The 20622-nt window shown below is 40.3% G+C and overlaps 1 protein-coding gene across 9 annotated transcripts in view; it reads left to right on the top strand.

Moving 5' to 3' along the window:
- The window catches only part of SOX6 (SRY-box transcription factor 6), a 459030-nt gene that overhangs the window by 289409 nt on the left and 148999 nt on the right, over positions 1 to 20622 (top strand). For all 9 annotated transcript variants that reach the window (XM_065404484.1, XM_065404489.1, XM_065404492.1 and 6 more), the window contains 2 exons: positions 3207 to 3379; positions 7549 to 7617. In XM_065404484.1, coding sequence (XP_065260556.1) covers positions 3207 to 3379; positions 7549 to 7617 — 242 coding nt within the window. The remainder of the gene's footprint in view (positions 1 to 3206; positions 3380 to 7548; positions 7618 to 20622) is intronic.

Below are 20622 nucleotides of genomic sequence, written 5' to 3'. Positions count from 1 at the left end.
CGGCCACAGGAGGAGAACAAAAACAAAATGGAGTAAGGGGACAGCTGTAAGAAACAAAATGGAATAGGGGGAAAGCTGTAACAGACAAAGTAGTGTTCAGCTAGGTTGTGACACAATTTCATAGGCTTCTCATTATTCCAGTCCCATCCCATTTGTGGACATGAGTTGCATGGAAAAGAATAAGGATTAATAATTGGTGGTGGGGAGGGTCAATAATTTAATGGGGTTAATTATTTTAGATGTGGTTTTCTTCTAAAACAATTACCAATGATGTTTCCTGAATGGGAAATGTAATTTCAGCGTGCTACTGTATGGAATTAAAATAATGGAAAAGGAGATATCTTAGATGCTGATGTTCTATCATACCTATATCAAGCATCCCAGCTAAGTATAACAGAATAGGCAAATGTCACAGCTTTAACAAGCATTTTGTGTTCTGGTTTTATAACCATATTATGACGTAAATACAAAGCATGCAGAATAATATGGTAACAAAGTGGAAGAGTAATGCCTGCCTTGGGTGTGTAAAATATTTTATGACACTAAGATCAAGGCTCAGAATTTCAATTCAGAAGCTGGTTGACAAATGTGGAAGTCTCAAGCTATGGTTTCCCCAGGTGTCAGTGAATGGGTCTGAGTATCATCTTAGTCAGCAGGTTGGTTCCCATTGGCTTTCTGGATTAAGTAGAGGAGTAGATCACTGGTGGCTATGGAGGGCAGGTAAGTGGGTTTCCCCTTGGCAGTGCTGAGTACATTTTTGAGGTGGCTGTCTATTTAATTGAAATTTAACTAGGGGGTAAAAATTTCAAAAGCACCTAAATCACTTTGAAGCCACAGTGTACAATTTTCAAAAGTGATTTAGTCACAAAGGAGTTGGTTAGGTCACTCATCTGAGAAGAGGGAGACCTGAGTTCAAATCCTTGCTGTAGGGGTTTAAATCTTGGGTTTGGAACAGGGACTTGAATCCCAGGGCTTCCATCTCCCAGGCAAGTACTCTAGCCAGTGCAGTATAATGGAGGGGATGACATGTCGTTCTCAGTTTTGTGAATGCCAGAGGTGCAAAGTTTTGGTTGAAAAATTTTGTCCAGCTCTATTTAGGAGCCTAAGTCCCTCTGACTTTCAGTGAAACTTAGGCTCCTATGTGCCTACATCACATTTGAAAATAGTATTTAGCCTTCTAAGTCACTTAGACACTTCAAACATTTTTACCCAGATTCTCTTTTGGGGCATTGATGCACTATTTTAATTTCACACGATCCCTCTGGAGTTTCACAAGAAATTGGATTGAACAATAGAGTGCCCTTCAGCTTTTTTCTTTTAAAATATAAATATTAATTGAAATTAAGAAATGCACTTCAGAACAGTTACCTTTTTACCCTGAAGTTTTGGGCTGCTGAGCAAGAATGATTTAATCCATGCAGTAACTGTGTTCTCTTTTCCAGCCAAATAAACAGATGTAGGTCACATTTTTGGAACACTTTAAATGAAAATCATATTACATTTTCAACCTATCTTTTGAAAAATCCTTACAATACTATTTCTACAGTAGCATTTCAGAATAAACAAAAATTAAACAATATTTCTTCCAAGTGGATGTACTTAATATTTACAAGAGAAAACATAAAACATGCAGTAAATACAGATTGAAGATTTCTGAAATCCTTTCACTAATCTTGGCCTCTTCAGGTTTTTATCCTGTGCTCATCAGTGTGGCAGCTGAGCACCGCTGGTGACCAGTTTTGAATGTAAACCCCTCTACATTTTTAAAAATAATATTAATCCAAAAATAATGTAGTGTAAGTAGTTGAGTCTCTGGGAGTCTCAAACCTGCTGCATAGAATCCTGTTTGTTTTGCCATCCTTGGAGAAGAAGCAGCTACTGAAACCTGGCAGCCTCTTCTTGCCTGGAAGACTTCCATCCTCCTCTAGGGAGGAAGGTGGAGTCAGAACTCTGATGCCAGCTTTTCCACTCCTTACTTGACCCACTTCCCCACAATTCTCTTCTCCTTCCTCAAAAAGTCCTAAGGCTCCTCTTTACCTGAAGCTGCCTTCTGTGAGTCAGTGGGAGGGAGGGATCGCTTTAACCCCCTCATCTGACGTCATGTGTCTTTGGGGCATCTAGCAGGCTTACCTGGATCTTTAGCTGGTTGGCCTGCTCCCCACCTCTTGGTTATTCTGTGGGCCTGGCAAGACTCACTTCCTCCAAATCCAGTTGGAGCTTTCTTCCCAGGAGAAGGTAGCTGTTCTGCTTCCCAATGTCCCTTCACTGTACTATGCTCTCACTGTGCTTGTCCATTATAGTACTCTGGATCTGAGATGCTCACATGGGAAAGAAACCTGTGTGATTCAAGTACAGTAGGTTGAGATTATTACTTGTGCCAAAGTAAAATGTTCATATTTAGCATATTTTTAGGCTTGATTCACAAAAGGCTCATGAACTCTTTACTAGGAGAACCATGCAGTTTGCCCATAAACAGACTGCTAAGCACCATTAGCGTAAAGAATAAATGTACCATAGTGTCATGTTAATTAAACATGCTCTACACAGTAAACTTTGAAAGTTAAATGAGAATTTTTTAAAGTATTTTCTCAAGTTGAGCCATTTCTCAATGGCTACAAGTGTAGCTCGCCTTGTATACTTGTTCCATAACAAAGGTTTACCTTTGCCATGATTTCTCAATGACCGTAAATGACCTAAATGACCCGCATGCTATAGTGTTCCTACAGCATGCTATATATGGATGGAAATCTTCTTAAATAAATGACCAACAAACCATTAAACTGCTCTCCTTATTAAACAGAATCTTGTTGCTTATTTTGTTTTTTTCAGAATGTACAACTGAGGGAAAATTATGTTAATCAAAATGTGAATTTGGTAGTACATGAAGTAGTCATTACCCTGGGAAGGTTTAGATGGAAGGGATAGAGAGATTTGATATCGCAGAGTACATAATTAATTACTCTTGTCAGAAAAAAGAAATAGTTGCTCTCAATCGCGCTTCCGCTTCACAATCGTTGTAACGTCCCCTAATGCTTGGAACATAGCAAGGCTGCATGCTGGGATCTTTTAGGGAATTTCTAGTAAAATATATGTTCAAGCTGCCACTTGCAAAAAGCACTTTGGTACTTAATCCAATTTCTTTGTGAATATTGTTCAATAACTGCTGTCTACCTGATATTCACAATGTATCTTTCCTCCTCATTTAGGTACACCAGAAAGCCTGGCAGAAAAAGAGCGACAGCTCTCTACCATGATCACCCAGCTGATCAGTTTACGGGAGCAGCTCCTGGCTGCCCATGATGAACAGAAAAAGCTGGCAGCCTCACAAATTGAAAAACAACGGCAGCAAATGGACCTTGCTCGCCAACAGCAAGAACAGGTGAGGCTCCAAGAAAGAAATCTGTGAAAATGTTTCTTTCAGAATGTTAAAAACTCATAATAAACATTGTTCTGCTTGGTGTTTCCTTTCATCAGTTTTATTAAAAGAGCTTATATTCCTTTGTAACCAATAGAAATAGTGAATTGTTTTTTTTATTTTCATAAAGGGAAAAATATTATAGGAGACTGAGAAAAAGTAGTATTTGGAATTTCAAAGCATTTCTTTCCTACAATTAATCTCAGTAGATATATTGTTTGATTTCTTGCTACTCATGTGATGAAGGGTAGGAAGTTACCAGTAGCCACACTATCATAATTTTTTAATTCTCTCTCTCTCTCTCTCTCTCTCTCTCTCTGACAACTAAACAATCAAAGAAACAAGTACATAATTGAGAGACCAGAATATCTACAGAGAAAAGAAGGCAAATAATATTTTTAAGAAACACAGTTGTTCAAAGGAGCTGTCCTTGTCTTGTAGTATAAAAATCTAACAATGATCCCATATACTAATCCCCTAGGCATTAGATCAGACAGATCCAAATTAATGGGCAGTTTTTAGGAATCTGACATTATTACTAGAATTATCTTTTCAGTTAAATGTATTTTATAGGTTATATAGCGCAATATATGCTCTGTTGATTTTAATGAGTTGTGACGTCTGGTATTTTATGTGCTTGAATATTTGCCCACATGTAGGAATATGGACTCATCCCTTAATGGAAAATAACATAAAGGAACACTGTAAAAAATCAGAAGTTAGAATGTCATTTAGCCATCCAGAGATGACACAGTAATTAACTATTGACACTTGTGAATAAGCTAGCACAAATTAATCTTGACACATTTGCAGACGAGTGATATCTTACAGTGAACACTTTGTAATTATATTTCAAAATGAAAATTAAATGACACTTAAAACTAGGTTGTCATGCTCAATGAAGCGAGCATGTAGCTCAACCGATTGGCAAATAAAATTCAGAATTTGAGCCACATGGTGCTTATGTATCATACTTCACTGTGTTGAGCCTATACATCTAGCCTATGTTAGGATAATTGCACTGTCGTGTTTTCTATGCATTTTCCATTACAGCAGTATACCATTTAGGAGGAACCATCAATATTAGATGCATAGTGGAGTTTTGTTGGTTTCCATCAGGAAATGAATATTCAAATGCTACTGTATTGTACTTAGAGATGCAGCGATCTGTACACCAGAAATCTGAACTCTAGCAAATTAGCCCCTCCGCATGCACAAGCTAAACAAAGCCCTCAACACTGCCCTGACTAACTTAGGATGCAGAGGAGTGGCCAGATCGCCAGCAGTTCAGAATGATTTAAAACATAGGATCCAGTAGCTGTGTAACAGTCAGAAAGAAATCACTGTGTATGATTTTCATTCTGAATCTGATTTGGGGAGTGGTGGGGGGCGGTGCACGTTTGCTTGAACTGATTTGAGTACCACTGTGGATTGAATCTTGAAAGGTCCACTTGCGAACACGCATCAAGTAAGATGTAATACAACTTTAAGGTGAAATGGCATCATGCATACGTCCTTAATTAAAATAACATTACTTAAGCATTCATATGGAAGTGTGAACTGTCTCAGTAAAGAGGATCAGCTGCAATTGCCCCTCTAAGCATAGGCAGTACTGGTGATCATAATTATAACAATAACCAGGCACTCTGAGATCCCGGCAGCTGTCCCTATATTACAGGGGTGGCCAAACTTACTGACCCTCTGAGCCGCATACAACAATCTTCAGAAGTTCAAGAGCCAGGGTGTGCCTGCCAGGGCTTGGGGCTTCAGTCCTGCAGTGGGGCTGGGGGGTCTCGGGGCTTCAGCCCCGTGAGGTGTGTGTGGGGGGGTGGGTTTGGGGCTTCAGCCCTGCTCCCGTTGAGGCCCCTAGTCCTGGCAGGGCTGAAGCCCCAAGGCCCCCCTCCCTGCTGGCACAGGTGCTGGAACTAGGGGTGGTGGGGGAGCTGTCGCACCCCCTGGCTTGAAGTGGTTTCCATTATACACAGGGTTTACAGTTTGGTTCAACGGCTCTCAGAACCCCCACTATAAATATTGTTCCAGCAACACTGCCTGCTGGGCAGAAGCTCCTAACCCCACCACCCCACTGCAGGGCAGAAGCCCCAAGCTCCCCCAAACAGCCTGATCCGCGGAGAACAGGGGGGAAGGCATGGTGGGCTCTGAGAGCCGCACTTTAACTGTAAAAGAGTCGCATGCAGCTCATGAGCCACCCCTGCTATGTTATCTAGTCACACACCATCCCCCTCTTCAGCAGGCCTTGCTAGCTGATGCAGGACCCTGTTTGAGTTAGTTGCATAAGTAGCAGGAGAGGGCCTCATTCGTCATTCCTCACTCACTAAACTCCCATTGACTTCACAGGGAGTTTAGCCTTAGGAGATCATGTCCATAAAGATAGTTTGAGCCCATTAGTAGGGAACTGTTTGTCAGTCCCTGAAAGTGGGTTTGATTCTGCTCCTGTGCTAACTATCCTGTCTCTCAGCTGCAGGAACTGGTGGACGTCAACTTCCTATTTGAGGGTGTAATTGGGACTTATGTGGTGCATAAATCTTGTACTCATCCCCTGCACAGGGATGATTTTTTCCTGTAGCAATGAAATAAATGCATATTTTTTCAGATCATGCAATTTCAAAAGAAAAAGAAACCTAAAACTGATCATTTTGTGCTATACTATTGACTTCTCCTAACGTGCATAAAGATACCACATTTTTGTTTGCATATTATGCAATTGATCTGAATACTTTGCACTAAAGTTAGTTGAAAATGCAATCGTGTTTCAAAATCACCCTCACAGCATTTACTGTATTTTCTTTATCAAAATATTATCTCTACTGCCCATTTTCTTAGCTTTCCCAACATTGAAACATATGCACATGTAAAATCATGTAATATATCGGGGGAGGAGGGAAGAGCGAGAGAGAGCAGTGTTCTTCCCATACACTGGGAACTAGGTACTCCTGAGTTCAGACTTTATATCTGGTATTGACTCTTGCAGAGGTAACTCAGAAGAAGTCTGATCATACCCCTTCCCAAGGAATATTTATAGGAGGGGAAATGATACTTGAGAAATGAGTCACAGTGTGAGACTCAGACCCTCAGGAATGGGAGGATGGTGTCCTAGCAGAAAGAGAAGTCAGCAGGATTGGTGAGGCTGGGTCTCCTGGGCAACACAAATTCAATCCCTGATCAGATCTTCTGAGCAGTTATCCCTCCAAGACAGCAGTCCCAGTAGCTCACCCAGCTCCTCCTGGCTTCTTCGCGGTGGCAGTATGGGAAGTTAATGTAACAATGGGACAGTTAATGCTGGTCTGCATTACCTGCTGCACAGATTTCTGCTCAAAAATACGTCTTCAGCCGAGAGGATCAGGCCATCTCCTTCTGCTCTAAGAGATCTTGGGATAGCTCCCCTCAATCTGCACAAGCCTCTCTGCACTCTGTCCCATTGCTATATGAACTTGCTTCTCTCAACCCATGTAAAGGAAAAGGAGCCTCAGACCCCTAACCTGTCACCTTCACTTGCCCAGTTGATAAAAGGAGAATAATAATATTCACATATTTCACAGAGTTCTTCTGAGAATTAATTATTTAGCCCCAGATTCTGCCACTTTTATTGGGTAGCACCTTTCTCACTGAGCAGTTCCACTTAAGGCAATGGGACCTACTAGGGAATAAGGTACCACTCAAAGTGAATAAGACTGGCAGAAGATTGCCCTTATATGCTGTATTTTGAAGCACTCCATCCATACAGCCCCAGTTCAACAAAGCAATAAAGCATGTCCTTAACCTTAAGCTCTGTGGATAGGGATTGAATCACACACCTGTATAAGGTTAAGGACATGCTTATGTGCTTTGCTGAGTTGGGGCCTAAGTGTTTAGTATTAGTACATAAGTTTTACTGGATAGTTACGTTCTGATGTTACATTTAAGTTTGAAATGTTTCTATTATTTATACAGGTACCTCATAAAATATCATTCACTAATCTTCCTCCCAGTGTTTTGGTAACTCTTAACAAATGATGCTCAATCAAAAAAACCTGTTTGAAATGATCATGAAGAATAACTCAGAGGTTGTTTTCACTCAAGAAGATTGAAGTTTGGACATTACTGTTTTAATTTAATGAAAAATTTATTTCTAATAGATTGCAAGACAACAACAGCAACTTTTGCAACAGCAGCACAAAATCAATCTACTGCAGCAGCAAATTCAGGTCAGTGTGTTTTATTGCTCTCTTCTGATTATGCTTAAATTCCATTTACAGAGAGGGAAGGATTTAAGATGAAAAAACCACATGCTTTACGCATAAACCCCTACAAAGAGGGTCTCTGTGTCTTTGAAAATAATTGTCAACAATATTTTGATGGAAACTGCTTTTGGTTAATAAGCAGGTTTTTTGAAAGTTGTGAATTATTTCTTAAATCTTGCTATTTAACTCTAGAATCTGCAATCATTTTGATTTACACGCCATGAAGGAGAAGCAGAGATTCAGTTATTGTTTATAGATTACTTTATTGTACAAAGAGAGAATTGGCTTTATAAGGAGAAGATTATTATGGAAAACAGTCCATAGAAAATGTCTGAAACTTCATTAACCAAAGCAAACAACTACAGAGCAGGAAGATAGCCTTTGAAATGCCATCATTCCCCAAACCTATTGAGACAAAACTAGGTACCAGGCTCTGATATCTTGCCTAATATCCAAATGCGTGCTGGTGCACCATGACCCACAGTACCTTTTGGTGCACTCCATAGGCAACCTTGTAGCTGAACCGAACCCATAGTCTCTAGCTTGAGCATGTACAAGTAGAATCTCAAGTGTCTATAGAGGTGGACAGTCAAACTTTATTTGCAGGTGGTGTTGATGTGTGGATTTCCTCACTGTGTCATCCTCCCCTCTTCCCCGTTCTGATCAGAAACCTTCCCTTGGCCTATTCTTCTATTTAAATTTGCATCCTGGCTGTTGACAAGCTATTGTGTGGCTGGTCACCTGCTGTATTGTTGGTTATGTTGTGTAGCCAGATGCTCCAGTGAGAGCCACCTGCCTCTGTCCCTACTATCCAGCAGTCTCGGTAGGCAGAAGGTGCACTTATTCCTTTCCTCATCCTCTCCCCAATATGTTTGCATATCCCTTTGCAAATATCACAATGTTATTTTGTTTGGACTTTAATTGGTTTAATTAACATTCGTCAAGTACGCTGACACCTTGGGATGAAAGGCACAACAGAAGTGCAGAACATTGTCCTCATTGTTTTCTTGGCTGAATGTAGTTTTGAAAAGAAGACTGTGTGTCACTATATTAGTTGTGCATTGGGGAAGGAGAGCATAAAAATACTTGAGGCAAATAAATATTACATATTCCTCTCTACCCCTGACTTGCAGAACAGGTAATATTAGTTTTAGAAAACCATTCATTAGTTTATTACATAAAAAACATCTTGAATTGGCATAAGAGCTACAAGTAAAGCATAACTTAAATGGCTTAAAAAAATGTAAAAGTGACCAGAAATTCATGTTACTTTAGGAAAAATAGGTCCTGGCATTTTTAAAGGTGAATGGGGTTTAACATTTCACAATGAAACAGGACAAAGCTAGTCTCCTTAACAAATTCATCTTATTTCATCATGCGCAGTAGCATCAGTTTGAGACCATTCAAGGAGTTTCTTGAATGCATACAAACACTTACTCCTAATTAGAAGTGTATGTATCAGTAGAATTTGTTGGTCCAGAAAGAGTCAAATTATGACTGTGTGAGCCTTTAAGGCACTGGAATGGGGGAATCATCTTTGGCATAGGGTATAGGACTGCCTTGGTCACTCCCCACCATCCCACAGCATGTTCCCCTCAGTCACCTTTGGCTATCCTCAGAATTCATAAAAGAGCTATGCAAGAGTTTTTTATTTCTGTTGAAAAGTGGGATACACAGACATGGGAAAATGTGGTGTTGTGGCAAAAGTCAGTTTTTCTATCTATCTGGCAGAACATGGTTGTCTGCAATGGGAAGAATCTTCCTTCATATTCCCAGTCCAAAAAAACTTAGCACTTCTCTAAGATTTTTGGAAACCTTCTGGATCCTACTATCTGGCTCTCTTGCATTCCCAAGTGATTCCAGCCAAACAGTATTGTGGGTAGATCACCAATCAATAGAGCTCCATAGGAATCCTTACTAACCTGCCAGGGACCTCCGAAAGGTCAAAGTAGGGCAAGAACCAAATGTATTTTAGTTTTAGGAGGATTTTCATACCCTAGTCTATAGTGCTTATGTCCACATATAATTTGTCTGCTAATGCAATGGGTTATGGGTACAATTCTTGGCATATTTTCAGAAACAATTTTCTTTTTGCACTCGTCAGTTTTTGATGAACTTACCAAGAAAAAACAAACAAACAAATAACCCCCCTACACACAAAGAAGAGGCTGTGAAACAAAATTTGTAAATTTCATGTAATGTATAGGCCCTTTTGTGGTAGAAAAGGTGGAAGTTCCCATATGCACTGGTTTCTTTAAGGAGAAAGTGCTAACTCTGCTTGCAAGAATATGTCTATATAAAACGAATAATATTTGGGTGCTGGGTGCTACCTTCTTGATGGGAATTGAAAATCCACAGATTTCCCTGAGACTCATTGTGAAATCTTAACTTGCTTGCAGCGTGGTCAATAACAAACTGACTGCAATTTTCACGCTCTGGAATAGCTTTATTTTTGTGCCCAATCTCATTTCTTCTTGCATTGGGATTAATTCTGATTCTGATTGCATCCATGATTTTTAAAAGGTGAGTTCTAAGGCTGTCTTGTGGTAATAAAATAATAAGGATCTCTACCTTGCCGTCTTTGTAATAACCTATATACATAATGCCATGATAGCAGGAATCCATCAGCAGAAATTTTATGGCTTCTGTTCTGTCAGTGGTGCAGTGTCTTCCATTGGATTTGGGAAAGGTTTGCTCTTCCGTTGACCTGAGTTGACAATGCATTGGGAGTGACTTGCAGCTTCCTTCTCTCCTCCACCTCCATTTTTTCTCCTTTATAGGATCCTTGGCAACTGTCTGAATCCTTGTGCATCTCTCCACATGAAGAGGCATAACAGGACTTTTAGTAAATGGCTATTCTTTGTCCCTCAATGACTGCTAAGTCTTTTCCCACTTGACCTTCCCCATATTCACTGATCAATTAGATGCGAAGGCTGGGCCGATATAGGATGCTCTTACTCCATGTTTGTACAGTGGTTTGGGTTCTATTGCATGTGAAATATTTGTAGAGTGATTTTTGCTCATATGCATAGGATGGAATCTAATCAATGTGTCTGAGGCAGGGAAATAATTTTTCCTCCATATCTCGGTGGCCAGGCTCACGGTGGGCTTCTTGCCTTCCTCTGGAACATCCTGTAAGACTCCTCCTGTCAGTTATTAGGGTTGTGGGGGATGTGACATATCAAACATGCATGTGGTCTCTCAGGAGGGCTGCTAGGAATGCTAGTTGTTAGGTTTATGGAGGAAATCTCCTATTTTAGCTGATGTTTAGCCTACATAATCCACAGTTACCATCAGCCAAGTAGTTTTTCCTTATTTATTTGTTCATGCTTATTTTGTTGCAGGTTTGTTACTCAGGCATTCCTTGTGATAGAAGTCGATTGCCTTAGTCGCCTCCTTTACAGCTTATTGTAGGTTTGGGAATGGGGGAGAACCTCCTTGCTATTTAGTTGATTGAGACTGTTAAGACTAGGTGTCTACATTTCTTGTACCTGAAAATCTCCTGTTGGCAATGGGTGAGATGTTGCTGGGCCAAGGATAGGCTGAAGGATGTGATACTTTATATTGCTGTGTCTGGTGGGAAATAATAATTGTCCTCCCCTTTATAAGAGATTATGAAATGTGAATATTGTAGGTGTCAATTTCATCTGGGCACAGGCATGTTCATGGCCCAACTACTTGGAAATCAGTTCAGTATGTTCTCTACTGCAGTATTCCGGGGCAAGTGATTGTGGATACAATGTTTTCATCACATGAGATGCACTGTGTACCTCTCTAATCTTCTGAGGTCTGTGGCAAAGTCTCCAAACAATAATTTTGACAATTTAAGGAATACAATTTGAACAATTAGAAATAATCAAAGAGGCTCACTATACTTCAGTCAACAATAAGTAAAAGTGAAAAGAATTCATTAAAACAATCACTTATTTCCCCCCTAAATTGCCATTACTTCAAACATCTTATTTCGTTTATCCGTTTCAAGGACCATTTTCACACTCCATACCTGATTATCATATATTGTGCAGCTTTGTCAACAGCATGTCAACAAGAAACATATCAGGTATGGAGGCAAAACCAGTACAGTCATCTTAGGAGTGATGAGCTCATATATTTATGTATTTGTTCATAGTCAGTTCAGGTTTCTGGGGGTGGATTTTGGAGAGGTAGTTTTGTCTAGTAGTTAAAGCATGAGACGTTCCCCTTCTTTGTCCACTTCTATAAAGTGCTTTGAGATCCTATGATGAAAGGCTCCAAATAAGTGCAGTGTTTTATTACTCCCCAGCCCAATTACTCATACCCCCTGAAGCTTTCTTCCCTCTCTGTGTGGACAATAAACACCCTTCTACAGGAGAAGTTCAGAATTAGAAGAGCTAGTGTTCCCAATTACGATCCTTAATCCCGCCGCCCAAGGCAGGCAAGTCTCCCATTGATTTCCATGGAGTTACAGATGAGGAAAGACTTCAGGGCAAGCAAAGGCTGCAGGATCAGGTTCTGAGCTGTTTTATATTCCTTGAGCCAAATTAATTTCTGATCTAAAATGTACAAAATCTTAAAGCATTAGGAAAAAATTAGGCTACTCCAGGGCAGGGTAGGGTGGGGAGATATTAATATATGCTATTCTGGGAAAACTCACCTTAGGGGATGTGGGAAAAATCCATTTAAGGAAAGACTTCTTTAATGCATCATAAACAGAAGGGAGCATGCACAGGATGGAAATGCTGACGTCTGACTCTGTATAATGGGTCCAACTGTGCAAAGTGCTGGATGCCCTCAACTCCAAGTGAATTCAGGAACTTGTTGGAGACAGTCAACTCCTTCCAGGACTGGGTCTGCTGAGTGTCTGTCCATGTTCTGCTGGAGGAGGAGGAGACTTTGAGCCCAATTCCTCAAGCATGCAGAAGATCCATTTAAGTCCGTGGGAGATATGGGTGTAGAGGACTTAAGGAACCAGGCCCTTTGCTGAGTCACTTCAGACTTGTGCAGCTATCATTGGAAAGAATGCTAAATGTAGGCCACAATTTTTGAAAGAGCTCAGCTTCTACATCTGGGGACAGCACAATGGATGCGGAACTTTTTCTGAGAATCTGGCAGTAGGTTTCACAATGGGAACTGAGCACTTTTGAAAATCTGGTCATAAGTGCTCCCATCCCTTTCCCTTCTCAGTGCCCTTACAATATAGTGTTTTGAATCAGGTGTAGTTTCCTTTGCATAGAAAAATTGGGTTCTTCTGCCCTCATAAGTATTCTGCTTTAATTACTATTTCTAATAGTAATTGTGTTCTAGTTTTTTAATGTGTACGTTCATGCTGCGTATCTTAATATCAACAAACTTGCATTGTCTATTTCTATTAAAATGAGTGAACATGATTACCATGATAGTAAACAAATAAAAGAATGGTAACATAAAAATGACAACTGTTTAAACTGTTCTTGAATATGAATCGTTTGAATCATACTTAAAACTTAAGAGGCTGATCCAACAAATCTCTCTCCTTATCCATGATTAACTACTAACAATTCAGGTACCTGGTGAGCTGAATAAGGACTATCTCTTTATGTGAAGTGCATGTCTAAAGATCAGGAATAATTACATTGCACATTAGCCTTCATGGCCTGCATGACCTGGTTAATTAATTTTTTGCTAGGATAATAATAGTAGAAATATATTTAAAGATATGCTTCATCATTAAGTATCTAATTGACCTCCAATTTTAAGAGCTGGACCTTTCATTTATTGCCTTTCAGAGATGGGTTAAACCTCCTAGCAGTAAGCTTGCTGAAAAGGCAAAAGCTGGAATCTAGCTATCGTCAGTCCCCAGTTGCTCTGTCTTAGGTTGTCTCTCTTTGTTTGTAAACTGTATTTAGCATTGACAAGCAAAAAGCAGTTACCATGCTACTGTTCTGGAACAACGGAATATTCCTTTTTTTTGTTTTTTTAAATAATCGATCATGAAACTGATCCCCTTCCTGCAAGCTCTGAACAGGACGAAAAAAAGCCATTGAAAGCAACTGGAGACGTCTATTGGCGTGGTGTAGGGATCAGATACTCCCTTGAAAGACAATGAGGGTTATAAACAAAGCTTAGAAGTCTAGGAATAGCCCCCAGCTTCAGCAAACCCTTAAAATATTTTGTAATTGTATCTTCAATCATGAATTAGCTAGGAAAAACAGACCCTCTTTTCCTTTTTATTTCACTGCTGAATGCTGTTTTTAATTGCCCACAGGCATGCTGTTGTGATCTTCTTTGGAAGTTTCAAACCAGGATAAAAATGCAAATCTAATTATTTCTTTTATCTAATCTAATTAACTTTTAAAAGTAATGATAGATGCACTATAGCCTGCATCAAACATTTTAATAACCAAGTTACTGGATTAAAGAATAGGTAAAACTACTGTAATTTATAAACAGTGACGATTATTGCAGTTCAAAATTTAAATTATTGTGGTGGCTCAATAAACTGTAGCAGTAGCTTATTAATTTGTAATAGAGATTATACATTTCCTTTAAATTCCAGCTTTGTTATGAATTGAATCCAAACCATCATTAGCTTCTTTTTATTCAGTTCAGTACCAATGCATTGCTGCAAAACTAAGACTAACCTCCTCCTTCCAACGCAGTTGCCCAAATGGGCTATTTGTAAACGGAAGATGTAAATGCCAGCATGTTACTGTAATTTGTACCCTTGTTATTTAATCAAAGACTGAGATTTCCAGAACTCTGCTGTGTGTGTAGCCTCACTGCTTCTGTCCAGCTCGTCAGTCTTGTTAGCAAAGATGGAAACTAGTCCAATGTGAGGGGCAGAGCCAAAGAAAAAGGAGAAAAACAGAAATATGTTGAACATTTACGAAGCAAAGCAAAACATGTAATGTTTCTTTTATTATTGAATATTGGCCTTTCCCCTATAAACAAGAGCCAGATCCTGAAGTCCTTGCTCAGTATTTACTCTGGCAAATCCTGCATTGTGGGCAAAATCTTACTCTTGGTACCTGCCCAAGTAACTTTGACTAGGCATTGGGGATATCAGTGTTGAGAAGAGGGGAGGAATCTTTCCCCCTTCCCACCAGGCTGTGGAGTGGAAGCTGAGCCACAGCTACTGCTCCATCTTAAGGGCTGGAGTAACTTCCAAAGCCCTAATTGGCCGAGTGATCCACACCATAATGGATACTCCAGCTAAGTCTTCATCCTCCCCTCCCGTCCCTTACGCCAAATACCCTGGCATGACGGCATGAAGGAAGCCCAAGCAGCGCTTGATTCCATGCCAGAGGGTCACAACTCCTGTGCAGTCTCCTAAAATTCTGTCCTTGCCCTTCAATCCCCTGTGCAGAAGAAACTCGCTGGGTGCTCTGTATGTGGGGCCTCCTGTTCCCATAGGGTATATCTACACTGCAGTTAAAAATCTATGGCTGGCCTATGCCAGCTGACTCAGGCTCCTGGAGCTCGGGGGGCTGGGCTGTTTCATTGCAGTGCAGACTCCCAGGCTTAAACTGGAGCTGGACTCTGGGACCCCCCCATCTTGTAGGGTCCTAGAGCACGGGCACCAGCCTGAGCCTGGAAGTCTACACTGCAATGAAACAGCCCTGCAACCCCGGGCCTGCCACGGATTTGGGTGTCTGAACTGCATACCCATAGAGGTGGGGGCAAGATTTCCCCTGACTTAGAATAAAGAGCTTCTGGATTTAGCCACAAGTCAATCAGTAAACTCAACATGAATACACTTTTATTTTGTACACTGTCCCCTCAAAAGTTAAGATATCTTCCTAATACTTTTCTAATTTTTCTGTGAATTTTTGAGTAAATAGATTTGTGTCTCCTTCCTAGATTTAAACAAATTGTATTTAATGCAAAAATTAAGTCTTGTGTATCTCTTTCATATCACTTCTCTAATTATAGAGGAGTAAATGGTAGAATAGCATATGTTAGCAACATGAGCAGCAGCCTATGAAATGAGCTACAAGTTAATAAAATGATCTTGTGGTGATGTTGGCCAAATGCTAGCACACATGTTTCGGAAAGTGATATTTCAACAGACTTGAAGAATAGGACTTTGGCACACGGGTGCTGAACGTGATCTGATGTATGGAAATTAGCTAAATCTACAGTCAATGTCATTGTTCCTCAGGCTTAAGTGGTGCAGAAAGTGATAGTAGCTGCCCTTTCTCCCACTCTCTCCCCTCACACTCCCTTTTTAAAATTAACAGTGGTGTTTGGGGAGGGGTGTGGCACATCCATCTATACTCCTCAATCCAAGCACTCTTGTTTCTTTCATTCTTATGAGTGCTGTATTGCAGACTTGCCTGTAGTCAATACTTCTTTTTCTTCTTTCAGTCTACCCTGTAGGCCTGTTCCTAGAGCTGAAATCCTCATCGTCATCAAAACCAGTGGGGCCAGGATATTACCCTCTGTGCTTTGCTTAAGTGAGGACTGCAGGCTTGAACCCTATTTGTTTAGGCTCAGATTATGAGCAGCCCCAAAAATATGCAGAGGAGCAAGCAAATATTACCTACCCCACTCATGCTGCTGCTCAGGGTCCACTTCCAGCAGCCCTCACAGTGCTCCAGGCAGTCCACTTACTTCACCGACATTTGTGCAGCTTGCAGCCCCAGTAGTCACTGGGCCTCTCTAAATGCCTCTAGTGCTCCTCCTGGGGCAGTGCATCTCCAAATCACCAGGCTGTGGTGTTAAAGCTACAGTCTAACCCCTAATTAATGTCAAAATCAGCCTGCATAATTGGAAGTGTTTGTTTAACCACAGAAAGTAAACTTCCACCCTCAGTTGCACCTGCACAAACAAACTAAAGTGTGTAAGTGGGAGCAAAGTTTGGGCAATTGCTTTCCTTCCAAAGGGCCCAATCCTGCAAAGCTTTATTTACATGAGTAACCCTTACTCGCCCAACCAATATCTGACTACTTGTATATCTAAGGCTAGGTCTACACTGCAGCGGGGGTCCGACCTAAGATACGCAACTTCAGCTACGTGAATACCGTAGCTGAAGTTGCGTATTTTAGGTCGGCTTACCTAGCGGTGAGGACGCGGGAAAGTCGACCGCTGCCGCGCTGCCGCCGACTCCGCTGCCGCCTCCTGCCGAGGTGGATTTCCGGAGTCGACGGCAGAGCGATCAGGGATCGATTTTACCGCGTCTTCACTAGACGCGGTAAGTCGATCCCCGAAAAACCGATTGCTACCCGCCGGATCGGCGGGTAGTGAAGACAAAGCCTTAGTATTACTCCCACTGCAGAATTGGACCCATAATACAGAAGAATGTACAATTAATTACATTAGGTTTGCATTAAAACATATCCCATAACTATGACATAGAAACTGCATAGGATGTTGGCCTTTATTTTGCAAATAGTTCTACTTGCTGTGGAGTTTTCTGTGGCTGTCTATAATGTGTTGGCCAACAGGGAAAAAGAACTTGGGTTTGGATTATATTTTTTTTCTACAGTGCATACTGCCCAGGATTCAGTGAATAAAGAAAACAGTTAATAAAAGTACAGAAACAACTTGATTTATGGTGATATCCATGTATACAAGCAACACTGGAATGTGATGATATCAGAGGTCAAAGTTTCTGTCTTCAGAAGCAGGTATTTGGAAGAAAAATGATGAAGTGCAGCCCCACATAAAAAGGCCAAAAGCATTTAGAAAATAAATTGTAAAGTACTTTTTGAAATCTGACAATAAAATGTTTAAATTCACCAGACGGCATAAACTTTGACTTAAGAGATCAAAGTGGTTTTTAGTTGTTATACTTAATGATGAATAAAATTCTTTTATAAGATAAATTTGTTTGCCTGTGTTTGCAGAAGTTGTGAAAATTAGTTGAAGAATACAAGTCCATTATTAAATCAATTTGGGGAGAAAAGTGTGTTAAGATGGTACTTAGTTTCACAACAATACAGAAAAAAATAAGTGTATTCTTGTCTGGATTCACATGGGGATTATGCACCCATATGGAGAACAAGATAGAATTGGAAAGAAAAAAAGAGAAACCATTTAACATTCTGTAAACGTTTGGACTATTTAAACCAAAAAAAGTAAAAGTGAAGTGTCTTGGTCTTAAGCAACCAACACCATTACTAGCAAAAACTGGTCCCTGTTAAAGGTGATCTTTATGAAAAAGCTGAACAACATTGCACTGGAAATCACCTGGGAATATTTTAAAGTAGTTGTGTAAGTAAGAGGAAGCTGGTCTTTCAGTGCAGGTTCACCGTATTGCATCCTGTGCTTTACAGCTTTTTAAAGAAAATGAAATTATATGATGTAGTTGGGTCTTTGACCATGTTGTATGCAAGAGATTTGCTTGTTTAAACAAACTAGTCTTTTATATAAATCTTGTATATACCATCTTCTCTAAGTCAGGCATTTGCACAGCTTGTGTAAATTATGTCTATATTGAGAATTTAAGAAGTTGTACAGTATGCATTCCACACTTGAGGGATGGGAAATAAAAATTGATATACTGCGAGACATATGATATAACACAGTGAAATATCTTTTAAATTCCAAAGGGATGCACTGACATCACCATGCTTAATTCACATACAGTAACTCCCACACATTTCATTAATGTTAGATTGAAGTTTATAATCATTCAATAAAGGAAAACAAATGATGCAAACAGTATACAATGGTTCATTATGAAATGCTAAATTCATCTTATTCACCCACCCAAAACGACAGTGTGTTAAGAAAACATTAAAGTTGTAACACCAAATAATAAAAGCAAAGAAATTCACAGTTGAGAGTGAAGTGAGAAATCCATCCTGAGACACATCACAGCCCCACAGAATTGTTAAATGTACTTTTTAGTTAAAGAACTTTTAAAAAAAAATCTGTAATAATCTGTTGGTCATTTTTACTGTGTGGACCAAAGTTTAGCCAGGTGGATGAACATGCTTTTGCTTTAAAATATAGACCAGGTGGACAAACATTAAGTATGTGGACTAAAACACAGCTGCTCTATGTGTGTGCTCAGGACACATGGTAAGTAATAATAAAACTGATGGGGTGATGGATAGCTATTGGCCTGGCCCTCGGACTGGGACTCCCTAGGCAAAGCAAAACAATAAACATTTTCTGGAGGGAGAGGGCTTGGAGCCCATCCTTGCTCCCCCAAGAAGTGCTGAGAGTCACCTTAGATGGAAGGACTCACTGGAAAGTTGTGGTGGGCACTGTCTTTACCCTCTGCTGATACTTGATGTTTATTTGAAAGATCTATCTAGCCCTCATTTGTGATCCCCCATTAGCATAGTATGCGAGTACCTTACAGATTTTAGTGTATTTATCCTTACAACACCCCTATGAGGTAAGGCAATGCTATTATTCCTATTTTAGAGATGAGGCACAGAGACACTAAGTGACTTGCACAAGGTCACACAGGGAATCTGTGGCAGAACTGAACCTGGGTCTCCCAATTCTCAGCTTAGTGCCCTAACTACTGGATCTTTCTTCACCATCATAATCTTTCACTCACATGGCCCTTTGTTTCATCGGCTGTAGTGGAGATCTCAGTCATGGAGAATCCAATATCACCAAGACTTCTTCCCCAGTTTACTTAATCTCAGTAGGCTGCATAAAGACTTGCCTCTTCTTTTCACCCCCTTCCATAACTGGTATTATTATCATTCCCATGAACGTAATTATACCATGTGATCATCAAGTTGATTGGAAGCATGGAGTCCATGCCTGGAAAAGGGGGAGGCATGGAATGCATTATGAGGAGTTCTGCTGCTCCTAGAGACCAAGTATTTCCTTTTCTCATAGGTAGCAACCTCCAAGGTTCAACCAGGAACTTCCTGGAGCGACTAGCCTTATAGGCAGATTGTTTCTTGGACTATGTCATAGTCGTGCTAGCTCACTGAGTGCTAGCGCGAGTATAAATAGCCATGTAGCCACGGTACCCTGGGTAGTAACAGCGAAGGCATATGCCCACTGGTTTCAGGCAGGGTTATACTCAGCATGGCTCAGCTGTGTCTCTCCTGCCATGACCAATGCTACCATGGCTACACTGCTATAGACTTGCGCTGGCTCAACAAGAGCTAGCATGAGTATGTGTACATGAGCAGGGGATCACACCCCTCACTTGTCGCGTAGACATAGCCTTGATAGAATATACTTATGCAGTATAGCCTACATAAGTAACGTTCCTGGGGGAAGATGGGAGGAGGTACTTTTAAAAAATGCCTAAATTTCATGGTTGTACCTCGCATGGTGTGTAGGGCACACAAGTGACTTAAAAAGCTACATTACTTGCCTGAAACATCGGTCTAATCGTGTTTTTTAATTTAATCAAAGTGTCTGTTTCTTTACATGCCACATTTTAGGCCAGAGTATATTTTTACAGCCAAGTTATAAACCCCTGAAAAAAGGGGCTTATAATGGAAAGGTTGACACAACATTAATTCTAGTGTTGCGAACGCAATGCTATAATTTTGGAAAAAGACCTTTATAGCTCTGCTCAGATATTAAATGCAGGAAATTACAGCATATCCTATTAAAGTATTATGTCAGTGGCATACATAGCATATGACACCTTTACATATTCTCTCTTGTGTTCATGGCAATGTGTTGCCTTTGTATCTTAATGGAAGAAGTGGGTGAAATGGATGGGAGTTTCTTTAGTCCTCTGCAGTATTGATCAAGCTTCATGCCTATAAGTAGACTTCCTTATTTTCCCATTTTAAAAACAGGTCCTCCTCCACACAGGTAATTCAGATGTGGACATCTAGGTCTTGATCCAAAGACTATTGAAGTCAGTGGGAGTCTTTCCATTCATTTCCCAATGGGTTTGACTTTGACCCCAAACCTTACCCACATAAAGGTCCCATTGTCTTCAATTAGAGTGTTTCAGAACTAAGAGTTGCAGATTTAGGCCCTTTTCATTAATAAGGTTCTGGTTCTGATTCATTTACGTTTATATAACTTGACTGATTTCAATGGAGTTACTCCTGATATACGCTAGTGTGA

Source organism: Emys orbicularis, chromosome 4 (assembly GCF_028017835.1).
Source record: "Emys orbicularis isolate rEmyOrb1 chromosome 4, rEmyOrb1.hap1, whole genome shotgun sequence".
Lineage (NCBI taxonomy): Eukaryota > Metazoa > Chordata > Testudines > Emydidae > Emys > Emys orbicularis.
Note: the sequence above shows the minus strand (reverse complement) of the source record. Positions and strands in the feature narration are given on the sequence as shown.